This window comes from Ambystoma mexicanum, chromosome 4p, assembly GCF_040938575.1.
Source record: "Ambystoma mexicanum isolate Mex_15411 chromosome 4p, UKY_AmexF1_1, whole genome shotgun sequence".
In the NCBI taxonomy this organism is placed as follows: Eukaryota; Metazoa; Chordata; class Amphibia; order Caudata; family Ambystomatidae; genus Ambystoma; species Ambystoma mexicanum.
In genome coordinates, this window is record NC_090927.1 from 997,351,004 (window position 1) to 997,371,384 (window position 20,381).

Genomic DNA, 20,381 nt, shown 5'->3' on the forward strand with positions numbered 1-20,381 from the left:
TGTAATAAACCATAATACACAACAAAACATTTTTTTAAGAGTTGTTCAAATATATTTTAATTGCCCCATCTTGCGCTTCCAATCAGTAGCAGGGTGCCGCGCAGACCACAATTGGGCATTATTGGGCAGTCGCGCTCAAGTCTAAACCTACTTATTTTATCAAGCTAAAACCTCCCTCACCCCCTCCGCCCCTAGGTCTGCAGGATCATAATGTATATTGCGTTTTATTTTTCTCTTAAGAGGATTTGGCCGACCTTTGCCCTAAAAGGCCTAGCAGCAATTGTAAATGTAAACATTAAATCTAATCCAAACGCAGGGATTAGGCCAACAAAAATATGCTTTCCATGCAGGACGCAAACTGCCAACAACGAGGCCAAAGAGCGATTGAAAGCTTGCTAGTGAGTTTCTCATCTTTCAAACGCTCACTAAAGTAGTGGTTGTTCATATGTTTGAAGTGTAACCATTTGTTTCTGTTGGGCACGTGTCCACGCATCACCATCTTCCAATTTGACTTATTTTCGTTTAAAAAAATAAAAAAATTAATGATGCGGCAGCATGGGATAGCAATTGCTTAATTTAAAAAAAAAAATCAACATGCTTGCCACAATGCTTAATGCCATAATCAAGAAGCGATTCTCAGATTGACTGCGGTAGTCCTCTTTTTATAGTCCTCTTTTTTTGTTTATGACGTTATTGCAGACGTGCTTCTATAACACAGGAGAAGAACATACGCCCTGTGAAGTCTTTATGACAACCAAGCTCACCCTTTCGTAGCTCAGCCCAGTGCATGCGTGCAGCTGCAATCAGCACGGACAGTGCGACCTTGCAAGCGCGGCTCATGGGTTTGAACGCATGTGACAGGAAGCTGACTCATTGTCCCAACGTTCAGGTAAGAGGGGACTGGTGCGACAGAAGGACGGCAGATGGCCTATTGTTGGTGCCCGAGTCTGTGGTACAGTTAAGAAGCAGGGACGGTTAATGTCCGGCCACGCTGCTTGTAACGTGGCAACATTGAGCTGGTATTCAGGTCATGGACACCACGCAGTGATTACAGGACATGGCGCAGTCCATTAAATTAAATACTCTTTTTTTCTAAAATGGCTACTTGTATTGTTTACCAGTGAACATACCGCTCCCATATTCCATTCGGACCGGGCGGTCCTATTTTACATTGAAAAAACATGCTTTTGATTTAGTTCTTATTTCAACCAGAAATGCAAAAATATATTTTATTGCAGGAAGATGCAAAAACAAAAGCTCCTGATTTTAAAGTGTGCAGGTGCAGGTTATGCTACACAAGTCATCTCTCTGGGGGAATCTTGAGCACGTTGCAAAAAGGAACATTGTTAACTGCGCATGAAACACAGCCAACAGCCCCATGGATGAAATATGCCGCTGCATACCTGGTGGAGCCCAGTATTTTCGTGGAACACAAATCACAAAAAGTTGTATTTGCCAGAAAAGGGTATAATTAAACATACAATGCTCTCGCCCACCCCCAAAATGCATATGGGTGTTGGGTGGAACGTGTAAAGGGTTTGGGAGGTGGGGGCAAAGAGTGAGTATGGGGTTCCAGGAAGGGGAAATGGGAGACCCCCGCCACCCCCACCCACCCCCCCACATTCGTAAACACGTGAATCAACAGGGGCAGTAGCAATCATGAGCAATGAGGCAGGGTCCTTATTTTTGGGGCCACTGATGAGCCATGGTTAGCTGTGTTTTTATCAATGTACGACGATGGGTCGAACATTAAGGGTTAACCCTTAACGCCTGATTCCGATTTTAACGGCTGCTTTTAGCAGCCGTTAAAATCCATGGCGCTAAACTGCCTTGGTGCTAATTACGCCACCGTAATTTACGGTGGCGTAATTAGCGCCTTCCCCACTCCCATTATGCCCTATGGGGCAAAAATGGGAATGGGGGAAGGGTAAAATGGGAAATGGGGATTTACCGCCCCACTCACCTTGGAATGGGGAGGTAAATCCGCCATCCACCATGGTGTAAACGTAGTTTACACCATGGTGGTAAAGTTGGCGTACTTACCGCCTGGGTCGTAATGACCCACTTAGTGTTTTTGTTTCTTCTACAGGATGCACATTCTATGCCCCTTTAGCATGTGTTCTTTTTGCTCCATTAGGGTCAAGGGAAGCTTAAAAAATCTTGCTAATGAAATGACAAAAGAGACATGAGTAAAGCAATGAACATTAATATTTAATTTACATTTTTTGACAATTCGCACATAAATAACAATGTAAACCAGTATGTAAACATAAGATAGTTTGTTGTTCTAGCAAAGTAAAAGCCTGTTAACTTTGGTCAGGGGGTTTCTATTTTTCCCCATGAAAAATAAAAAATAGACAAAGAGCTAAAACCACTGTTGATTTTTTTTCCTGCTACATTCACGTGGAAAAAGAGTCCCTAGGGAAATAAAACAACATCAAACGGAAGTAACAAGTCTTAAAGCTGATGCATATAAATCTTTGTAAAAAAAAACAAATGTATCAGACACAAGAAAGAATGACAGGCAAAAATGACAGGGAAATTGTGTGTCCAGGGACAGTAGTGGAACTTTGGTTTGTCTACAGTTAAGTACTAACGTGTAAAAAAACACTGCTACATTAAAAAGCCAGACACGCCACCCTATTTCTCTAAAAATAAAATGTGCGCGATTCCAACAGTTGTCCTTAAGAGCTGTATTTTTGGGAAATAGTTTCTGGATATCTCAGTTCCATTTTGGTAAGAAAAAGAAATAGGCATTGAGTGTGTGACATTTTCTCACAAATCATGAACATCCTGAGAATTGCGCGGGCCAGGCGATGGTCCGCTGTAAGTCCACAGGCTACCCACGCCTACATACGCACAGACCTACACACGCTTTCCTTTCCGCACACTGAATGCCTGCGCGATATCTTTGGGCTTAGCGACATAAAATTAAATAAGAGTGTGCTTTTATGTCTTCTCTGCTCACATTTGGTATTTTTCTTCTCCGCAGTAGGACAATCTCGCTTGAAACAGCCTCTTCTTTCCTGCACCACTTGGACACACGCAATGAGGTAAAATGTTGTTGAACAACTTTTTGCAATGCCCTTTTTCGAGTTTTCAATTAAATTAACCACAAACATGAACAAACACAAATACTGAAAAATCATGAGCCTCACAGAAAAAAGTACATTTAACAAAAATATTTTTTTTAAAACAAGGAAGAAGGTTGCAACAGGAAAGCAGGATCCTGTGCCTACCCGTGTACCAGGGGAAACTCAGGGGTACTCAATACTCTCCTGCAAAGATCCAGGTAGCGGATGCAAAGCCTAAAACCATTTTTTCTTTGGAAGGGGTAAGGAAGGTGAAGGATGGGGCTCGCTGGGGGCCCAGTGGTTTAACAAAAGAGCAGGTTCACATTTGTTCCTACTGATGGAGCCCATGGGGCTGCCATCAGTTACCTGAAATACTCCTCGCCACAATTCACGGCCTTTTTCCTTTGGTAAAATACCTGCAAGTTGCACATGAACACAGGTCGGGTATCTGCTACATTGACGTTTTCAGTAGCGATGCCATTATATACAAATTGTTCTGGTTACCCAAAAAGACAACACAGACCATGAATCGGGACATCCACCCACACCCGCTCCTCCCCCCCCCCAAAAATGGCAGATCATTTTTAAGGAAATGAGTCCATGATATGCCTTGTTAAATGTCCACCTTTGGCAATACAAAACCTCGCTCATTGGTATGCAGACTTTTTTTTTAACCTTGGTAACATATTTCCTTTCAAGATCTTAGGTTTCTTTTGTGTTTAACCTCAACAAATATGCAGACATTTTGACAAAGAATGGCCTAGAGAAAGAAAAATATATACACACACATCTATATGCAGGTTACAATGAATTTTCCTCGTCATTGTAAACATTTTCCGATTATTGCTTTTATAGTGATGAATTGCATAATAAATTATGAAGTACTATCATTGAAAAAATAATTACGGTTATATGATTGTCATGTAATAATATTAATAAGTGAATAGGCAATAAATAGTCCATGCCCGGTGTGTTTGCCCTGAGATCGCAATCGCTTTGGAGTTCCTTCTTTCGGTTGGAGAGAGTTGGGGAAGGGGGAATCCTACTGGAAGCAATATTACTCTGCAGCATCGAAACTATGTACAAGCAATCCTTCCCAAGTCTTATAAATAATAGAGGATAATTTGAACGCGGTTGGTGTTAAGAGTCCATTGCCTCGATGGTTTCCTGCTTGACCTTTAGTGGTAACAGAGGTAGTGAATGACTGTGAGACATCTTGATAACCGAGGTCTCTGAGGGTTCAAAGTAGTTGCAACCCGAAAGAAGCCCACTCCCCATGTTCCTCTGCAGAGATACTTTTAGGCTGGGTCCCTCCATCTCTCTCCTGAGAACAGTCAGTATTTCTTTTTCCACAACGGCCGACATGTCAATATTGTCCTCTACATCTTCGAGTCGATCTGCGCTGTCGCTTAGGTCAAACTTCTCAATTTCTTCATTGATTCGGTTCAGGTCTTCCAAGGACAGGTTGGATGTAGGGGCTACGGGGCAGTTGCCCTTCAGGTGGACCTTCAGGCTGCAAAGGTGGATGTAACTCTTGTGGCAGTGGACGCATTTGTGGGGGCGCTCCCGGGTATGAAGGCGCTTGTGCAGCTTGAGGTGCACAAATTGGGTAAATTTTGCTGGACACAGTTTGCATTTGTAAGGCTTCTCTCCAGAGTGCAGTCGTAGGTGGGTCTTCAGGTTGCTAGTGCTGCTGAAACGTTTGTGGCAAACCTATTACAAAAGGCAGAGGAAAGATGGAAACATGTAAGAACTTAATTGAAAAAACACATACAAATCTATTTCAGGCAATCTATGAGGGTCATCAGCCAGAGCTCAACATACGCAGGTGGTCCCACTAGGACGTGCTGCCTAAATTGCAGTTTACAGCACTATCGGGCAAGCACGAGAAAAATCATTATGGGCATAAAACTTTTTTGGTGGGGTGGGGAATTTAAGAAGCCCAATCATGGTGAGAAAATGTGGGTACAGTGCTTTTCTTCAACACATGCAGTTTCTTTTAGTCATCTTTCTTACTTCAAAGCCTCATTTCTAAGAGTTATTCAACAGAGGAGTGATGGGGTGAGGGCTTTTCTGCCAAAGAAATAGACTGAAAGCAGCCAAACCATCCACTCTGTGGGATGATCAGCAGACAATTCCCACTTCCAATACAATTATTCCAATGCAACTTCAGGGGAAGAAAAACTAATCTGAAATCCTAATAACAGAAGGTGGTGTGAATCCTGAACAGCTGCCTTTTCCTGGGTGCCAAAGTAAAGAAACCAATAAAGAAATAAAACATTTTAAAAAATGTATGCACCCATGCTCCAATCTGTACTGAAATGCTTCGATTGGCGGATTGAAAGCACTGGGTTATTACAGGTGTGCCAACTGGCCCCTTGATCTCTGGAGCAGGCCCTTAACGCAGTTGTGGCTTTTGACCCAACATCTCGGCCGCTTTGCACCATTGCGTGGGCAGGACCGGTCTGGGTATATGCCCACAATTGCAGGTTTGACACAATCACAGTAGCACTGCACACAGTGCATGCCGTTCCACATGTCTCACGATTGGATAAACTAAAGCTTTGGAAAGGTTTGCGTTTGCACACGATTGCATTTAGTAGACATAGTAAAAAGACATCTGTTCATTTACGAAGCATTTGCTTCCTGTAATACTGTGCACATCCTAACTTGCACACAATTGTAACCATTCAAAAACGTTTACTAGGCATGTGAGCATTCTTGCAGTACGGTTTGTCAAATCACAGTGCACTTTGAGATGCAAGATCACCCTCTCAGAATGAGCTGAAATTTGACAAAGCCTGGGGCAACTGATAATAATGTGAAACCCAAATGAGCATAGTTGTCATTATCAAAACAGGAAGAGACCTTTGACCAGCAAGCTAGGACTGATGTGTGTGTGCGCCATCAATTTGTTGGTTTGAAGAATAGAAACAAACACTGAGAGAAAAACAAACGCTATGGAACTGGATTCCAAACATGACCCAGACTCACACTTCGCTAGTACACACCTGACATTCGTGTGGCTTTTCTCCCGTGTGTACAAGGTAGTGCTTCTGCAGATGGGCCAGCTGCGTGAATCCTTTGTTGCACGTCTGACATTTGAACGGCCTCTCCCCGCTGTGTACTCGCAGGTGAACCTGGAAGAAAACAACATGGCTGCTGCAGGTTCAAAAACAACAAGGCCATCTCACAGCTCCAACAAATAAGAGACCGTTTCAATTCAAATAATTGACACTTCAAAATATATGAAAGGGGCGGATATTGAGAATGCGCATGTCTGGGTCAGATGTACACATGGTGCTAGTTTAGAAAGGGTTTGCAGAGGCCAGAAACTTTGCAGCGTGTACGATCTGGTGCCGTCAGATATCAACCACCACAAAACGGCGCAGAGCAACCGGTTGCACAATGGAAATGAAGTAAAGTGCTCCAAGGGCGTTGCAGACTCTGCGCAGACTTCCCTCTTGGCTAGGGTTGTTAGGCAACATTGGACACACGCAAAAATCGGGCCACTGGGGGGGGGGTCATAACGATGCGACAGGTTGCATCTTCCAATTAGAGTCGATTGTGTACAATACGATTTCAAGATGACCATTTCAGCCATATTTGCACCCTAAAAACACGTCATGCTCCCGGCATAACAGATTGGGCAGTAAAAATACTCCAAACAAATAATGGACCCAGGATTTGGTCGCCTACGCTCGCCCACACAGCTCCGCAGACATGCTTGGATAAGCTGCGCCAGCAGAGCTGTGCCGTTACCGTCAGATCTGAAGAGCACTTTAAGGCAAACCTGCATGCCTCTTGAAATGTGCACGCGCTACCAGGTGCAAAAAAGCATAGATTACAAAAAGATACCGGTTTGGAGTTCAAATATAATTTTTCTTGCATGAATAATAATCTCATTGGGAAGGGGGAATTCCCCATTTAATCCCAAAAACATCCTGTTTTCAAAGAAATAGGGGCTCAAAACACTCCCACATCAGAATCTTTTCTCGGGTGGGGTGCCAGAGAATCATTTGCCAGACCCCTGATCAAGTCTGCAGGCACATCATGGCCGGATCCAGCCAGTCCTACATTCGCTGCAGAGTGAAATCTTCTCGCCTTTTGCTACAGTACGCTGCTTAGGGTTCGTCGATGTCCCTTTGCCAAATGTGCACCCATTGGTCCCAGCTGAGATTTTTCTTTCGAGACTCGAGTGCTGTAAAGGTTTGGCCAAACACGCTCCAGTGCCCACAACTAAACTACTTTGGTCAAATATCTAACTTCCAATGTTAGAACCTGGAATGTCCAAGTCTCCCGGAACAAAAGGGAGTTTTCCCTGATTCCTAAACCACCGCTCAGATTCAGATTTTAACCGTGCCTGTCCCTGAAACTGGAAAGATGTCAAATATCCCTCGCATGACAAACGTACCGCAACACACCCCTGCAGTTAGTTGAAAGGTGAAATCAGGAATTGTATTCGGTGTCAAATGAATGGTGTAAAATAGGCGCAAGCCACTCCTTCTGGGGGCCATCATTGATGCGCACGTGCTCTGTTGAGGACCCACATTTGTGGAAACCGGGTTCTGACCCCCCATGTACACTTGCAGCGTGGTTCGGCTCCAGCTTCATGCTCATTATTTGTATTTATTTTTATTTGTATTTATAAAAATGTTATATAGCGCTTTACGCCAAAGTGCTTTACAAGATGACAATAGAGAATACAATAGGCATTACAAAACAACATGTGAATCAAGTAACAGAAAACATCATGTGCAACAAATTACAACCATTTACTTGAGTGCTGTGGTAAAGCATGAGTTGTGTAGGACCGTACTGAGAGAATGGGTAGTGGGGTCAAAATAAGAGAGAGAGGTAGCAGAGGATGTCAGGGTGGGGGTTGGAGGAGATAGGATTTTAGAGGAGTGAGGAAGGAGGGGTAGGAGGAGATAGAGCAGATAGAGAGAGGGAGACGGTGCCAGTTGAAAGGAGCAAGTAGTCGGAAGGAACGCAAGCGGGATGGGGCACAGGGTGGTGGAAGAGGTGGAGGGGGCGAGAAGGGGTGGAGAAGGAAAGGAGAGAGGAAAGGTAGGGTGGAGCAAGACCATAGAAGGATTTGAAGACGAGACAGAGGAAATTAAAATTTGAGCTGGGAGTGAAAGGGGAGCCAACCTAAAGAGGAGAGAGAAGAGGAGATGGAATCATATGGTGAAAGAAGAAACAGGGAAAGGATAGCAGAGTGGTAGATAGATTTATGTGAGGTTAGGTGAGCGGAAGGGAGTCCAAAAAATAGAGTGGAGCAGTAGAAGAGTCTAGAGAAGATAAGAGAGGTGACCAGGAGTTTAGTAGCATGAAAGGTTAGGAAAGGACGAATTTTACGGATGTTATAAAGGTGGAAGCAGCAAGATCTGGTAGTGAGAGAGATATGGTGGGAGAGGGAGAGATTAGGATCAATGTGAAGGCCAAGATTCCGAGCATCGGGAGAGATGGGGTGTTGGGATGGGGAGAAGAGAATAGAAGGAGGGGGAGGGAGGAGGAAGTGTGTTAGCAGGGAAGAATAGGACTTCTGTTTTGTCCCTATTTAGGGTTAGAAAGTGAGAGGACATCCACGATTTAATCGCGAAAGGCAGGAAGAGAGCTTAAGATGGATGTCAGAGGTGAAGGAAGAGAAAGAGAGGAAGAGTTGGGTATCATCAGCATAGAAATGGCGAAAGGAGGAGATGATAGGAGCTAGGAAAGAAGTGTAGAGTGAGAAGAGAAAGGGGCCAAGGACTGAACCTTGCGGAACGCCATGGTTGATTATGGTGTGCACATGAAGTCACAGTGAACATTCAACACAAAAGATCAAAGGTCTAGCAAACTTTCAGGTCCGTTACTAATGGATGGAACATGAGCTACATCCTTTATATTTTGAAACAGCTCATTGGTCCACCATCTTCTTCCCCCGACACTTTATGTTCTGTGAATAATCGTTTATGCTGCAACCCTTCCTCCCACCCCCATGTCTCCCGTAGGGGTCTTACAGCAATATTGTGCCCCAGTGCAGGGTAATCAGATCGTGGTCTGAGGAGGAAAGGAAAAGGGAAAAGAGAGGAAAGCAGGAGGATTGCGATAGAAAAAGGCTGACTAACAACTGGAAAAGTACAAGGGCTGTAGAGAGCAAGAGTGTGCGGGATTGTGCAAGTGCGGTTAATGAGAAGTCATCCAGATGTCCATCAATAGCCATGCTACACAGACAATATACGCTTCGATGGGCACACACGCCAATGTAGACACTAGAGGTCGGACCACTGGCTTTTTTTGTGTAGGTCTGTCGCGTTTACAGGGATTTCTAGCTGTGGGTGTACCCACTACACGGCTGAGATGCAGGTGTCTCCCTAAACCCCTCAACACAGGGTGTCCTGTAGGAATGGGTGGGCACTTACTCAATGCAGACAAAAGCACCGATTCGTGGGTGCTTGGAAGGGGCTTTGGAGGAAAGGGTATGCCCACTTATATGGCTCACTGCCAACTGAAGGCAGCACCTTAAATTCATTTATGGCAGCCGGGAGTGTAAGTAAGTGCCCGGACAGGATAGCCGGGGAGAAGGTGGGAGGGATCGTCAATTACATTCTGGCTCGCAGTAAGAAGAATTGCTTGTCAGGTAAATACAGAAAAGGGGGCTCGCTTACCTTCAAGTTTGACAGCTGGCCAAATGTCTTTGAGCAAATGTTGCACTCGTACTTAATCTTCCCGTTCTGCTTCTTGAGCGGATATGGAAGCGTTTTGTAACCAGTCATGTTCCTCTTATTTTTAATAAGATTCATTGCTTCTTCGTTGCTGGCGGCCAGCGCAGCTGAGGTAGCTTTCGGATGCATTAAGTGTTCGGAAGCGGCTACCGTGGCAGCAGTCGGAGAGCCGCTGGTGGGAGTGCTTGGCTTGTCCTTCATACTAGCAGCCGCCCCGGTGATGGAGAAGGCACTGTTGGGTGCTGGAATGAGAAAGTCCCGGGGTTGCTCAGGGTGGAGCATGCGGCGGCCACTTTCGTGGGGCAGAGATGATGGAAGAGCCACCTGGTTGAGCATGTGGTGAGAGAGGCTTCCCCCACTGAGCAAGTTGTTGCAAAGCGGGTACATTTTAGGGAAGAGGCTGAAATTGTTGAGGCTGTTAATATTGTTCAAGGTGCTCAGGCTGGGGCAGCCCATGTTGAAAGGAGGTAGCAAGAACTTTTGGTAATGGTGGTTGTAGGAAGATAGGAAAGCCGAAGAGAGGTGGCTATTGTGCGGGGCGTAGCCAGGATACGATCCCAGACCTTCTGTGCTGCACGGTCCATTCAGGTATGGGTAAGACTCCCGCTGTTCTTGTAAAGAAGTCATGAGGGGGGACACTGTGGCACCTGGGCTGCTTTGCGGGCTGGAACTTTTGTAACTTTGGTCTGGGCTGCTCCGTGCAGAAGGACTGGGCGTCGTGGACGATGGCATTGGCGAGTGCGAGAGATAATTCGGCCTGTCCATCCCGTACGCTAAAGACACCTTCAAATAATCTTCTGGAATGTGAGGCCGGATTGGGTATACCACCCGGGGAAAGAACTGCCTCTCCGGGCTGCAGTTTTTCCTCAAGTCACCCAAGTCCTTCTCTGGCGTGATTGGTGAAATGCGGTTCAGGTAGAAGTCCTTGCCTTTGGATTGGCTTACAGAAGTTTTAAGAATCTCCTTCATGCTGTGTTCTTTTTTCGGGGCACTTTTGTGGTGAAGCACCTCCTTTTCAGTGTGCTGTTGCTTTGGGTTGATGCTGGTCTGTTCTGAAATGGAGGAGATACCAGGCAATGGTTAGTCACGCGTTTCTCTTCCACGGTTACATAAAGATGAAGCAACAGACACAGGTAAAGACACGCCCACTGGAATAAGAACTACAACCTGCGACTCACGACCCAATTACACATGTGGCAGCATTAGATCCGCTAATACAACAAAGCTGAATTACTTGTTATCACTTGCGGTCATGGAAGTTTACCACTCTATTTGGGGGTTCAGTTTTTCCTCATTAAAAAGGTCCCCGAGGACTCCTTTGGGACAATAGAAATTGAATGCAATAATGCTTACAACACCTCTTACCCTCAGGTAATGGCAAGGTTATATATACCCCGCCAAACTCAATTCCGTGGTGACAGGCGATGGGTACACAGACTCGGCAGGGCTGGGAACTCGGCCTCGAGTGGCAAACCTGGGAGGCCTGGGGAGGTGGGGGGCATTCTCCCCATCTGCCACCCACCAATGACTGTCAATTGGAAAACAGCCTTGCATCAAGCGCTTGGAAGCTGGGGGCATCCGGCATGAAGCACTTTATTAATTGCCAATAATCCAACTAAAAACAAAACAAAAATACATGGGCAACTATTGGGAAGGCGGCGATCTGACAACATGACCTAAACAGCACCTAATCTGGGTGTGTCCGCATTCCAATGGGGGCGGTCAGCAAGGATGGGGAAGGACCCCCTAATGGGTATGTGGTGTGTGCTGGGAGCGGGGAGAGCAGGTCGTGCTCAGAAAGGTGATTAATTTAGAATGCCACACGTGTGTATAGGCGCGTTATAAATGCCTTATCATATCATTGGCAGCGAGGGCCCATGGCCTCACAGTGTTTAGTCAACATTCATAGATTAGTCTTGTTTTTGCACACGTTTCATGTGTTGAACTAGGACAGTTTTGTTTTTTTCTCACTATATTTGCGCAATGTGTTGCTTACCAAACTGTGCCATGTGCTCAGGAATCCCAATTCTTGCGCATACTGCAGGGACTGTCGGTCTGGGCTAGCTTTAATCATCGCCTCTTGGTTTAACTCTCCGCACGCAGCACGTGCCAGGGCACTACCCGGTTGGCATTTTAAATGCAAAGCAAAACAATTGACATGGTCAGCCTGTGACTTCACACAGGCCTTGCTAAATCCCTGGGGCTTCACGATGCCGCGTCAAACCCACGCAACAGCCACCGCAACATGCCTGCTCAGCTTAATCAAGTAAACCCAGCCAGAGCCAAGCGAGCAGGGCAGCGTTGACCCGAACCTCTTATTCGGGGGATGGGTGGGGGCGCTTTCTGGTTTTAGTTTAGGGACCCAGAGTTCTGAGCCACAGGAGGCCTACGGCTTTCTTTCCCGCGTGCTACATTTCTACCTACGCATGCCATTTCTGCAGCGTGCGCTTTGAACCCATCCCTTCCGCTACTGCCCATTTTGACCTAACCCATCAGTCTGCACGCATAGTTGCCAACATGACCCGCCCTAATCTGTAGGTGCTTATCCAGTCCTGTTTTTTTTGTTGCATCTGGGGCTTGTAGTTGGAGTTTTGTAATGGGTAAAGTGGAACTACAAGTCCCAGAATGCAAAGATAAAACCAGGACTGGATAAGCACCTACAGATTGGAATGGGCTGTGTTGCCAGTTATGTGCAAGGGTTATGCAAAGGCTTCCTGCACATACTCTCTAGAAGTGGTGGCCCGTGTGGGATGGTGGCATCAGAATGGTGAGGGTGGGGGGGGGGGTATTATGTGGCTCATGGGAAGGCTTTGCCTGCCCTCCATTGGCAGAGGGGTTGGGACGCAAGTGGGAAAAGAAGTGAGCGCGTGCGCAACCTCCATTTGCCTGGGTTTTGGGCGCAGAGGTCACTGAAGGTTGGCTGTTCTTGCTAAGGGTGGTTTAGAATAGATCCTCTTGGAGTAGGAGCCCTTTTTAGGAGAGCTTGACGCAAAACCGTTGGGGTAGGAGGGTTGCGTTTTTAGTATGCTTTGAACCCGCCCATAATAATACCTGTATTTTTCAATTCTCTAATAATGACAGTTATGCCACAGGTCTCCCCTGCTTGCAATGGTGCCCACCAAATAAAAAAAACACTCCTGGCAGTGCATGCGGCTGGTGGGTGGCTCCCAGGGCTCCAGTTTAGGGAAACGCACGAGTAGACGGAAGCCATCCACATTTTTAGAGAGTGGAAGCTGTAATGTTGCATCCATTTTGAGGCAACATCACAGGAAACGCTTCTTTCTTGGGTTAATTTTCGGGTGTTCACGATTAATATTGTGAGAGACAAGTGCACATTTGTTCTGTGCACTTTAGTCGAGAAAGAGCATTTGAGTGAAATGTGCATATTTCCCTTTAACAACTGTTCACTTCCTGTGACGTAGCTTGAAATGACATATGTTGATGAGCATGCCGTCTTTTTGTGAGCACTCGTGCCCCGGTTGCTACTTGTCTTGACAGAGTTATCTCTGCTACATAAAATATGTTTTTTTGTCAGCATGTAGGCTGTAGGCGGTCCCTGTCATTTCAAGACAGGGTGAGGAACGAAAGCCGCGTGTTGGTCGCCTCGTTTCTGCTGATTCACAAGTTCGCTCTCTGGCATGAACCCCCGAGGGCCCGGAGAAAGAGGATCTCGCCGTCTGAGCGGGCAAAAGTGAGATACTGCAACTCAAAGCGAAAGACGAGTCGGCGCCATCTTGGTCCCAAACAGAAACCGTTTGTTTTGAACCTACCCCCTTCGCAGACCAGGCGCAGTGAGTCAGAAAGGCAGTTTGCTTTTGAGTGCAGCAGATGTCAACAGCTTCCAGCCCACCAGAGTTCATTGTGCAAACTGGGGCATGCAGGAATTAATTGGCGCTGAAAAGACCCGCAGCGTTTAATTTGCTTCAGCAAAGTTGCGAATCCCAAAACACTTCACAAGTGTTTTTCATTAAACAGAAGGGGGGCTCTGGATTCGGCCATGCAGGGAAAGATAGTGAGGTTAGGCTACAGTTTGGTGGCTTTTCTCAGCCTCCCAATGAAGTAAGAATGTGTTTGGTAATAATGACCCTTGCACGGACCCGGGGATCGAACCTGTACTGCTTAATGTCGTCTTGTTTCTGGTTTCTAAGACGAGCACGTTGCCGCTGAGATATCCACCCCGGACAATATACTGCTGCACGTGACTGAAAGCACCATTAAAAAAAAACATGTTATCTGAAGCAGCCCGTATATATGAACAGTGCTCACTGTGCCCGGCTGGAGGCGGTCAGAAGTAAAATCGTCTCCTCAACCCAAAAAAACCCCAGGGATGGAGCAAATTTCCGGAATGGGTCAATGAAGTATTATGTGAGAACTGTAGGTTGAGGATTACATCAAACCCCAGGCCCTGAAGAACCGGGTGAAGCCTCTGATCTCAGGCTCGTTGCAACCCTTGTCTCCATATGCAAGAGGGCGCCGCCGCATGAATATACGCCCACCTGCAGTGCTACAATGCCAATTCCTGACACGTGGAGGCGATACAAAGCATTGGACCGAATTATACTGGGCGGACTACAATTCAGCATTATGCTGACGATTCCCCTAGGTGCCCACGCAAAGAAAAAAAAATGGACAGCACACTTCTTAAAAGTACAATGAAGTACATTTTGGGGGTGAAAGGGGGTCAAACATCTAGAGGTTTGGGAACGGTGAATCTGCGCTGGAATGCAGCCCTGCATTTAATTGCACTTCAGATTAAATTCCCACTCCTCATTTACCAAAGCAGCAAAGTTCTTTAAGCCATCAGACCAGGCCAATTGTCACACTCGCAATGCATGGCCCAAGACATTGCATTGTTTCCGGTACCATCCACCCAATAATCCCCACTGTGCCGCTAACATTTTGGAAGAACACAACAGCAGCAAGATGGGTCTAGGTTCATGTTGGAAATGCCCGCAAAAGCTGAACTTGAGATCAGCTCCAGGTGTCAATTTTGGGGTACTTTGGTGAAAGAGCGACAATGTAAAGCAAGCAGAGGCAGCTTTTAAAAAAAAAAAAAAAAAAAATTACAAAAAAAGCTTCTTTTTTTGCGGCTGAAGTGAAAGTAAGCTGCAAAACCATAGACCCAAGGAGCCAGCAGTCGCTGTCAGATGTAGCGAGAGGCAATGCAAGTAAAGCAGATTAGAGATGTAATCGCCCTTTACCATAAGAAAGGAAGTGGAGAGAACATTCTGAAGAAAAAGAGCCCACATATGCAAAGCATCAAGAAAAAAAAAAGAAAAAAAGTCAGCAGCGTGCTCTTCGTGGCCAGTGCGCAGTGCTTCCATTCAGCAAAGGGGATTGCTCAGAAACCTCCACGCTCAGTTTGACTCACTCCACTTTTCAGGGGGTTGATGAAATATTTTGGTAACACGATTACCTTTTAAGGACACAACAAAATGTCATAAAGGTTCAAGATGGCGCATCCCACATTTTATAGAGATTGGTTCGATACCAGTAACTCCAGAGAGGTAAAGGGCACGGATGCAATTGCCAGAATTGGCACAAACAGGTCCAGCCATCACTTTTTTTGTGCAATCACTTCACACATACAACACTGAAAACAATCAGTACCCCTCATTCCAACAGTCAGTCAGAGCAATATCTTTGGTGCAGGGTATTGTAACTTAACACTGTACACTTGGCCTATTTTGTGGTAGCCTTAATTTGAGTTCCTTGTCCCCGGCCAATTAATGATTTGGGGTGTAAATTCTTTTCCGTTTGTGCAATACATGCAGTCTCCTACCTGCCTTAAATACGGATACAGTTTTAGGATCAGTTTTAGAGGGCCTTGCCGTTTGAAGTCCCCCCAAATCTGGCCACCATTGTTCATTCTACAGATCCCTACATCGATGTTTATTAAGGCCTCAAAAGTGTATCTTCATTGGCTGCTACCGCGTGCCCTTGTTGTCTAGACGTCCATGAGACGGCAGCTTGCCAGATGCTTCCGACTAAGACTCCCATAACCTCTCGCCATTGACTATGCTGGATAAAGCGGATGGGGTAGTCTGAAGCATCTGGAGAGCCAGACCACTGCTTTAGACCGGACTAAAACTGTCTGGCACGGTCTCTGCAATCAGAATACTGGCGAGGCGTCTACGTGACTGTACTGCATATCAATAAATCCTCGCGTGAGCATTGCAAGATTCAATTTCTTCCAAAAGTACTTACTCGGAGTCACCATCGTGAGTTCTCCCGAGGAAGGGTAGTTCAGCCTATCTGCAAAGTCCCGACAGTACCAGACAAGTAGCTCCTGGTTGGCGGGAATGGGCTTGATGGTGTAGAAGTAGATGTCCATGCCATTCTGGCAAGCAGCCAGGCTCTGCTCCTGCACCGAGTGCGCAGGGTTGACGTAGCGCATCCAGTTGCTCTTATCTTCATTGAAGCCGTCAATGAAATGGTCGAAGTCAGCACCGGAGTAAATCTAAGGGGCAAGATTGGACAAGGTGTTCAGAACACGAAAGATGCTACGTGTTGCACAATCCAACATAAGAGACATTTCAGGTGCTTGCATTCAATAGGAAAAAAAGAGATCACCTGGTCGCTAAGGAAATGTACAGAATAACATATGTGGTTTGATTGCCATAATGTCCTACGCAATAGCGATTTGGGGGTCACAAATTCCAAATTGAACTAATTCGGCTTGAAGCCAAATTATTGAGGCGTCTGCTCCGACTACCCAAAAACATAAGCATTCAATATTTGTACCTTGAATTTGACCTAAAGGGCATATGGAATGTCTACCTATCACTATGTGTGTTGTTCTTTCAGCGTTTAACCAGTGTCCCAACTGATACAATAATGGTGCCTTACATACAAGCATTTTTAGCCTTGGATGCCTCTAAACCAGTTGACATAATTGGTATTTTGAAAAGCACTCATAGCCAGTGGCTTAACGCAGAAGGAGATTCAATTGACACAGGTAACATTAAATTGTGGCTTAAAAAGAAATTGGCTATATTGGCTTTCCATCATAATATGAACCACCTTGAATCTTTAACATCTGCCAAAGATTTTTGCCAATATAGACGAGTACGTGTAGCCACTCCGAGATATATATTGGCATATCCAAGCCCTAATATATTTCGGGTCTATCTTTTGTTGAAATTCAATACATCTGTGGCATTATCGCCTAAAAGTTGGTTGAATAAAATTGAATACAACCATACATATTGTGGATTATGTGGCAATTTACTAGAAGAATCACTGTTTCACCTATTAATTACATGTGAAAGCTTAAACTGTCTCCGTCTGCAATATTTTAAATCATACACCAATGCTGTCAACATATCTTATTTTCCTCGATTATGGTATGAATTTCTACAAGGCAATGACATTAATTTGATCTATTCTATTGTTAGATTTTATATGCACATTGTTGAGATTTTTAAATGTTTATACTGAGATTAGCTGTAAAACGACGCAATGTATCCCAAGCTGTCAGTAATCATTTGTACTATTTATTGGTTAATTGTAATGAGCATGTGTTTTTTTAAAATCAAATGTTATACAAAGCTTTGTGCTATATGTATATTATGTATATTCAATAAAATTTCAAATATATGTGGTTTGTCTCCAATAGTTGTTCGTGATTGTAGACTGAACCTAAATTGAACCTTAAGGGCAATTCTTTACCACTCCCCACATGCTCTATTGTTAATGTTATTTTCTTTTCACTCTGAGCAGAAAAAGAGGGTGTAGGTTTCTGCCGATTTGCGACTCTGGGCTCCGACTGATAGACCGGGTCAGCTAGTGAATGAGGCCCAACAAGTTTAGCAGTGTCAAGGGGCCTCTTTCTTTTACTACTTCTCGAGGGCCTCCAGTACAAGCAGTTTCGAAGGGTCCTCGTTCGGTGCCATGGGGGCCCTTCTTTTGCAGCCAGGCCCCTACCACTCCCACTAATTGGCACACTGGGTGGAGCAAATCTAAATGTTGCCTGCCACAACAGAACCAGGACTTCTGACACTCACCTGGAAGAAAATTCACTTTCGCCCTCAGCCATAAAGTTAGGCTGTCACTTTTTCCATTGAGCCCAAAAAAGTAAAATGTGTCTTCGTAACATACACATGGGCATAATTTTAGGGGGGGCGGGGGTGTTTGTCCGCATGGGTGTAATTTTAGGGGGGGACGGGGGTGTTTGTCCTCCCCCCAACTTTTATGGCACACCATTTTGTCCCCATTCATTTGGCTGGGGCACCTTTTTTTCAGATGTCATGTCCCCCCCCAACATTTTCAGCAAAGTTACTCTACTGAACATTCATGCCAAAAATGAGACAGTGAACATAATGTATAATTAGTCCTCGAGAAAAAGCTTCAAGGTGAAGCCCTTTGTTCTCTTTTCACTGTTCTAATTGTAGTCTTGAAGGGGAATGGCGGAAGCTCGAGGCAACCAGACAGCAGGCACAGTCTGCACAGCTGTGGTTGCTGCCTTACTTTTTTGGTGGGCTTGTCCCTGAACAGGATCGGTCCTTTTCACGCAGCGGCCTCATAACTTTCCACTGAATACCCAATCTAGCACTCCTAGAATTGAAATGGCAGAATCCCTGCAGTGAGTGTCTGATGAAATGTGTGGTAGGCGGGGCCAAGCCCTGGCAGTCTCCAAAAAGCTGCTGGCCATCCCTTAAGTCCCCTAGTTGCACCAGCCAATCAGGCCACCAGAAGCCATGGCCTTTTTTTCTAAAGCCTGAAGACTCTTGCGCATAAGGTGGAGCATCAGGCTTTAGATGCAGGGATCGTCACCATCGCGTCCTGGTTGAGAGGATGAGGATCGCTGCAAAGGGGTGGCTGAGAGGGGTGGGGGCAGCGTCACAATTAAGCAAGGAAAGGAGAAGCAGGAGACGGCACTTACCTACGCCACATGCTGGCAATTTGCCATGCCCCCTGGATTTCATGTGCCACCTAAAGCACTGGTGGTAGGCCAACATGCTTACTCTGCCCATTATCCCTCACCCCAACTACCCCCCCCCCCCCCCATCCCATGAATACCATTCAGAGATGCGAGGGACTGTGAGCGACAGCTTTGTGGTCCTTTTCTGGCTCTCTGTCCTTCCAAGACCATGTACTACATTTGCCACTGCAGCAGGCCACTACCAACACAGAGGCCTTAACCAGCTAGGTGTAATGCCGAACTATCCTGAAACATGTACACACACACAACCAAGGTCATAATCACATGTTTTGGTTACATGTATCCACTATGGCGTTTTAATGGGAAATTAGAACAGGTTTACGCCTTTAAAAGTAAAATGTCCCATATTGTACACTATTCTCTTGTCGGTGGTGGGGGTGCTTTATAACGAGCACGGCGCCACGCATCAGGCTGCTTTCTGCCACAATACCCATCTACCACATGCTAGACTTTATGCAGTTCTAGGAATTGTGTCCAGCCTGGGAGACCCCGCCTCAAAAAAAAAAAAATCACACAGCAAAATGGGAGGCAAAGTGACAAGAAAAAGGATGCGTGCTCCTTTAAGGCGGGCAGTTAACACCAGAATCACTTTCTTTTTCAGAGCAACTTCCTGTAAATGGAGACGAGGGAAATGCATGTGGCTTCATCAAAGACGACGGCGGGGAAACCTTGTGGTGCGGCTGCACGAACGAATGGAACAAAGCCGGCTGAAGGCCGCCGCCAAATTGGAGCTTTCGGGTTTCTTTATCGACATGCGCAGCCTTCCAGGAACGCAGGGTTCCACTGCCGCGGGCGCGCGCGCGCCGCGCAGCGGCCAGGCAGCTTCCAGTCACAACTCCAGGCAGTGTACAATTTACAGTGCCCCCCAAAATACCAACAAAAAAAAAAAAACGCAGCACTGCCGACAATTCACACGCACAGAGAAAGAAACTGCTCTAGCGTTGCGCAACATTTCCATGCAGTATCAGGAAGCCTGCTAATGTGCTGACTCACAGTTGCTTCCAAGAAACAGTCACCATTTACTCAGGCACCCGCGCAGTCATTAACGCCGAGCACTCCTGATGCAGCGCACAGGTTTCCCTTTCCTGCTGGCGAAACACTCAGGTCTACCAGGCCACCTTAAGTTGGATTTTCCAATATGTCGTGTCAATCTGTGGCTTGTGCCCCGCCCTGGTTGTGACACACCCCCTCAGCAGGTGAGTAAGACCCAGGCTAGCAGGAACTGATCAAAGCTCAGGCAAAGCAGTGGAATACCATAGTCTGCTTTCATTTGCTACTCTGCACCCCAAAATGCAGGACTGGAAGCCCACATTGCACGCCACATACAGGGTACCAGAAATATCGACATTATTGGAGACTCTGCGTCGTAAAGCGACAATGGCAACTCTCTTTAACGAAATGGACCATTGAGGGCACAAATGTCCCTCTTCATGGTTTGCTTATTAAGGGAATAGGATCATAGCTTGATGGGTAATTCAATGACCAACAGTTCACCCAGCAAAACGTTCCAGCCGCTGTTTTTGAAGTGTGATGGAAATTCTAGCCATAGCTTGCTTCCGCAGCCCTGCCCCACCCCTCCCCATGGATCATTGCACACAAGGCATTCATTGCATAGTGGAAACACTGCAAGTGCACTCAAGATCCACTGTCTGG

At 45.9% G+C, this 20,381-nt stretch overlaps 1 protein-coding gene across 3 annotated transcripts in view; it reads right to left on the reverse strand.

Annotated features, from left to right (window-relative positions):
* Positions 1–2,190: 2,190 nt before the first annotated feature.
* Positions 2,191–20,381, reverse strand: part of PRDM1 (PR/SET domain 1) — a 335,469-nt gene continuing 317,278 nt past the window's right edge. For all 3 annotated transcript variants that reach the window (XM_069606584.1, XM_069606583.1, XM_069606585.1), the window contains 4 exons: positions 15,992–16,244; positions 9,728–10,836; positions 6,086–6,214; positions 2,191–4,787 (listed from right to left, as the gene is read on the reverse strand). In XM_069606584.1, the coding sequence (XP_069462685.1) occupies positions 4,215–4,787; positions 6,086–6,214; positions 9,728–10,836; positions 15,992–16,244 (2,064 nt within the window). In that variant the 3' untranslated portion in view covers positions 2,191–4,214. The remainder of the gene's footprint in view (positions 4,788–6,085; positions 6,215–9,727; positions 10,837–15,991; positions 16,245–20,381) is intronic.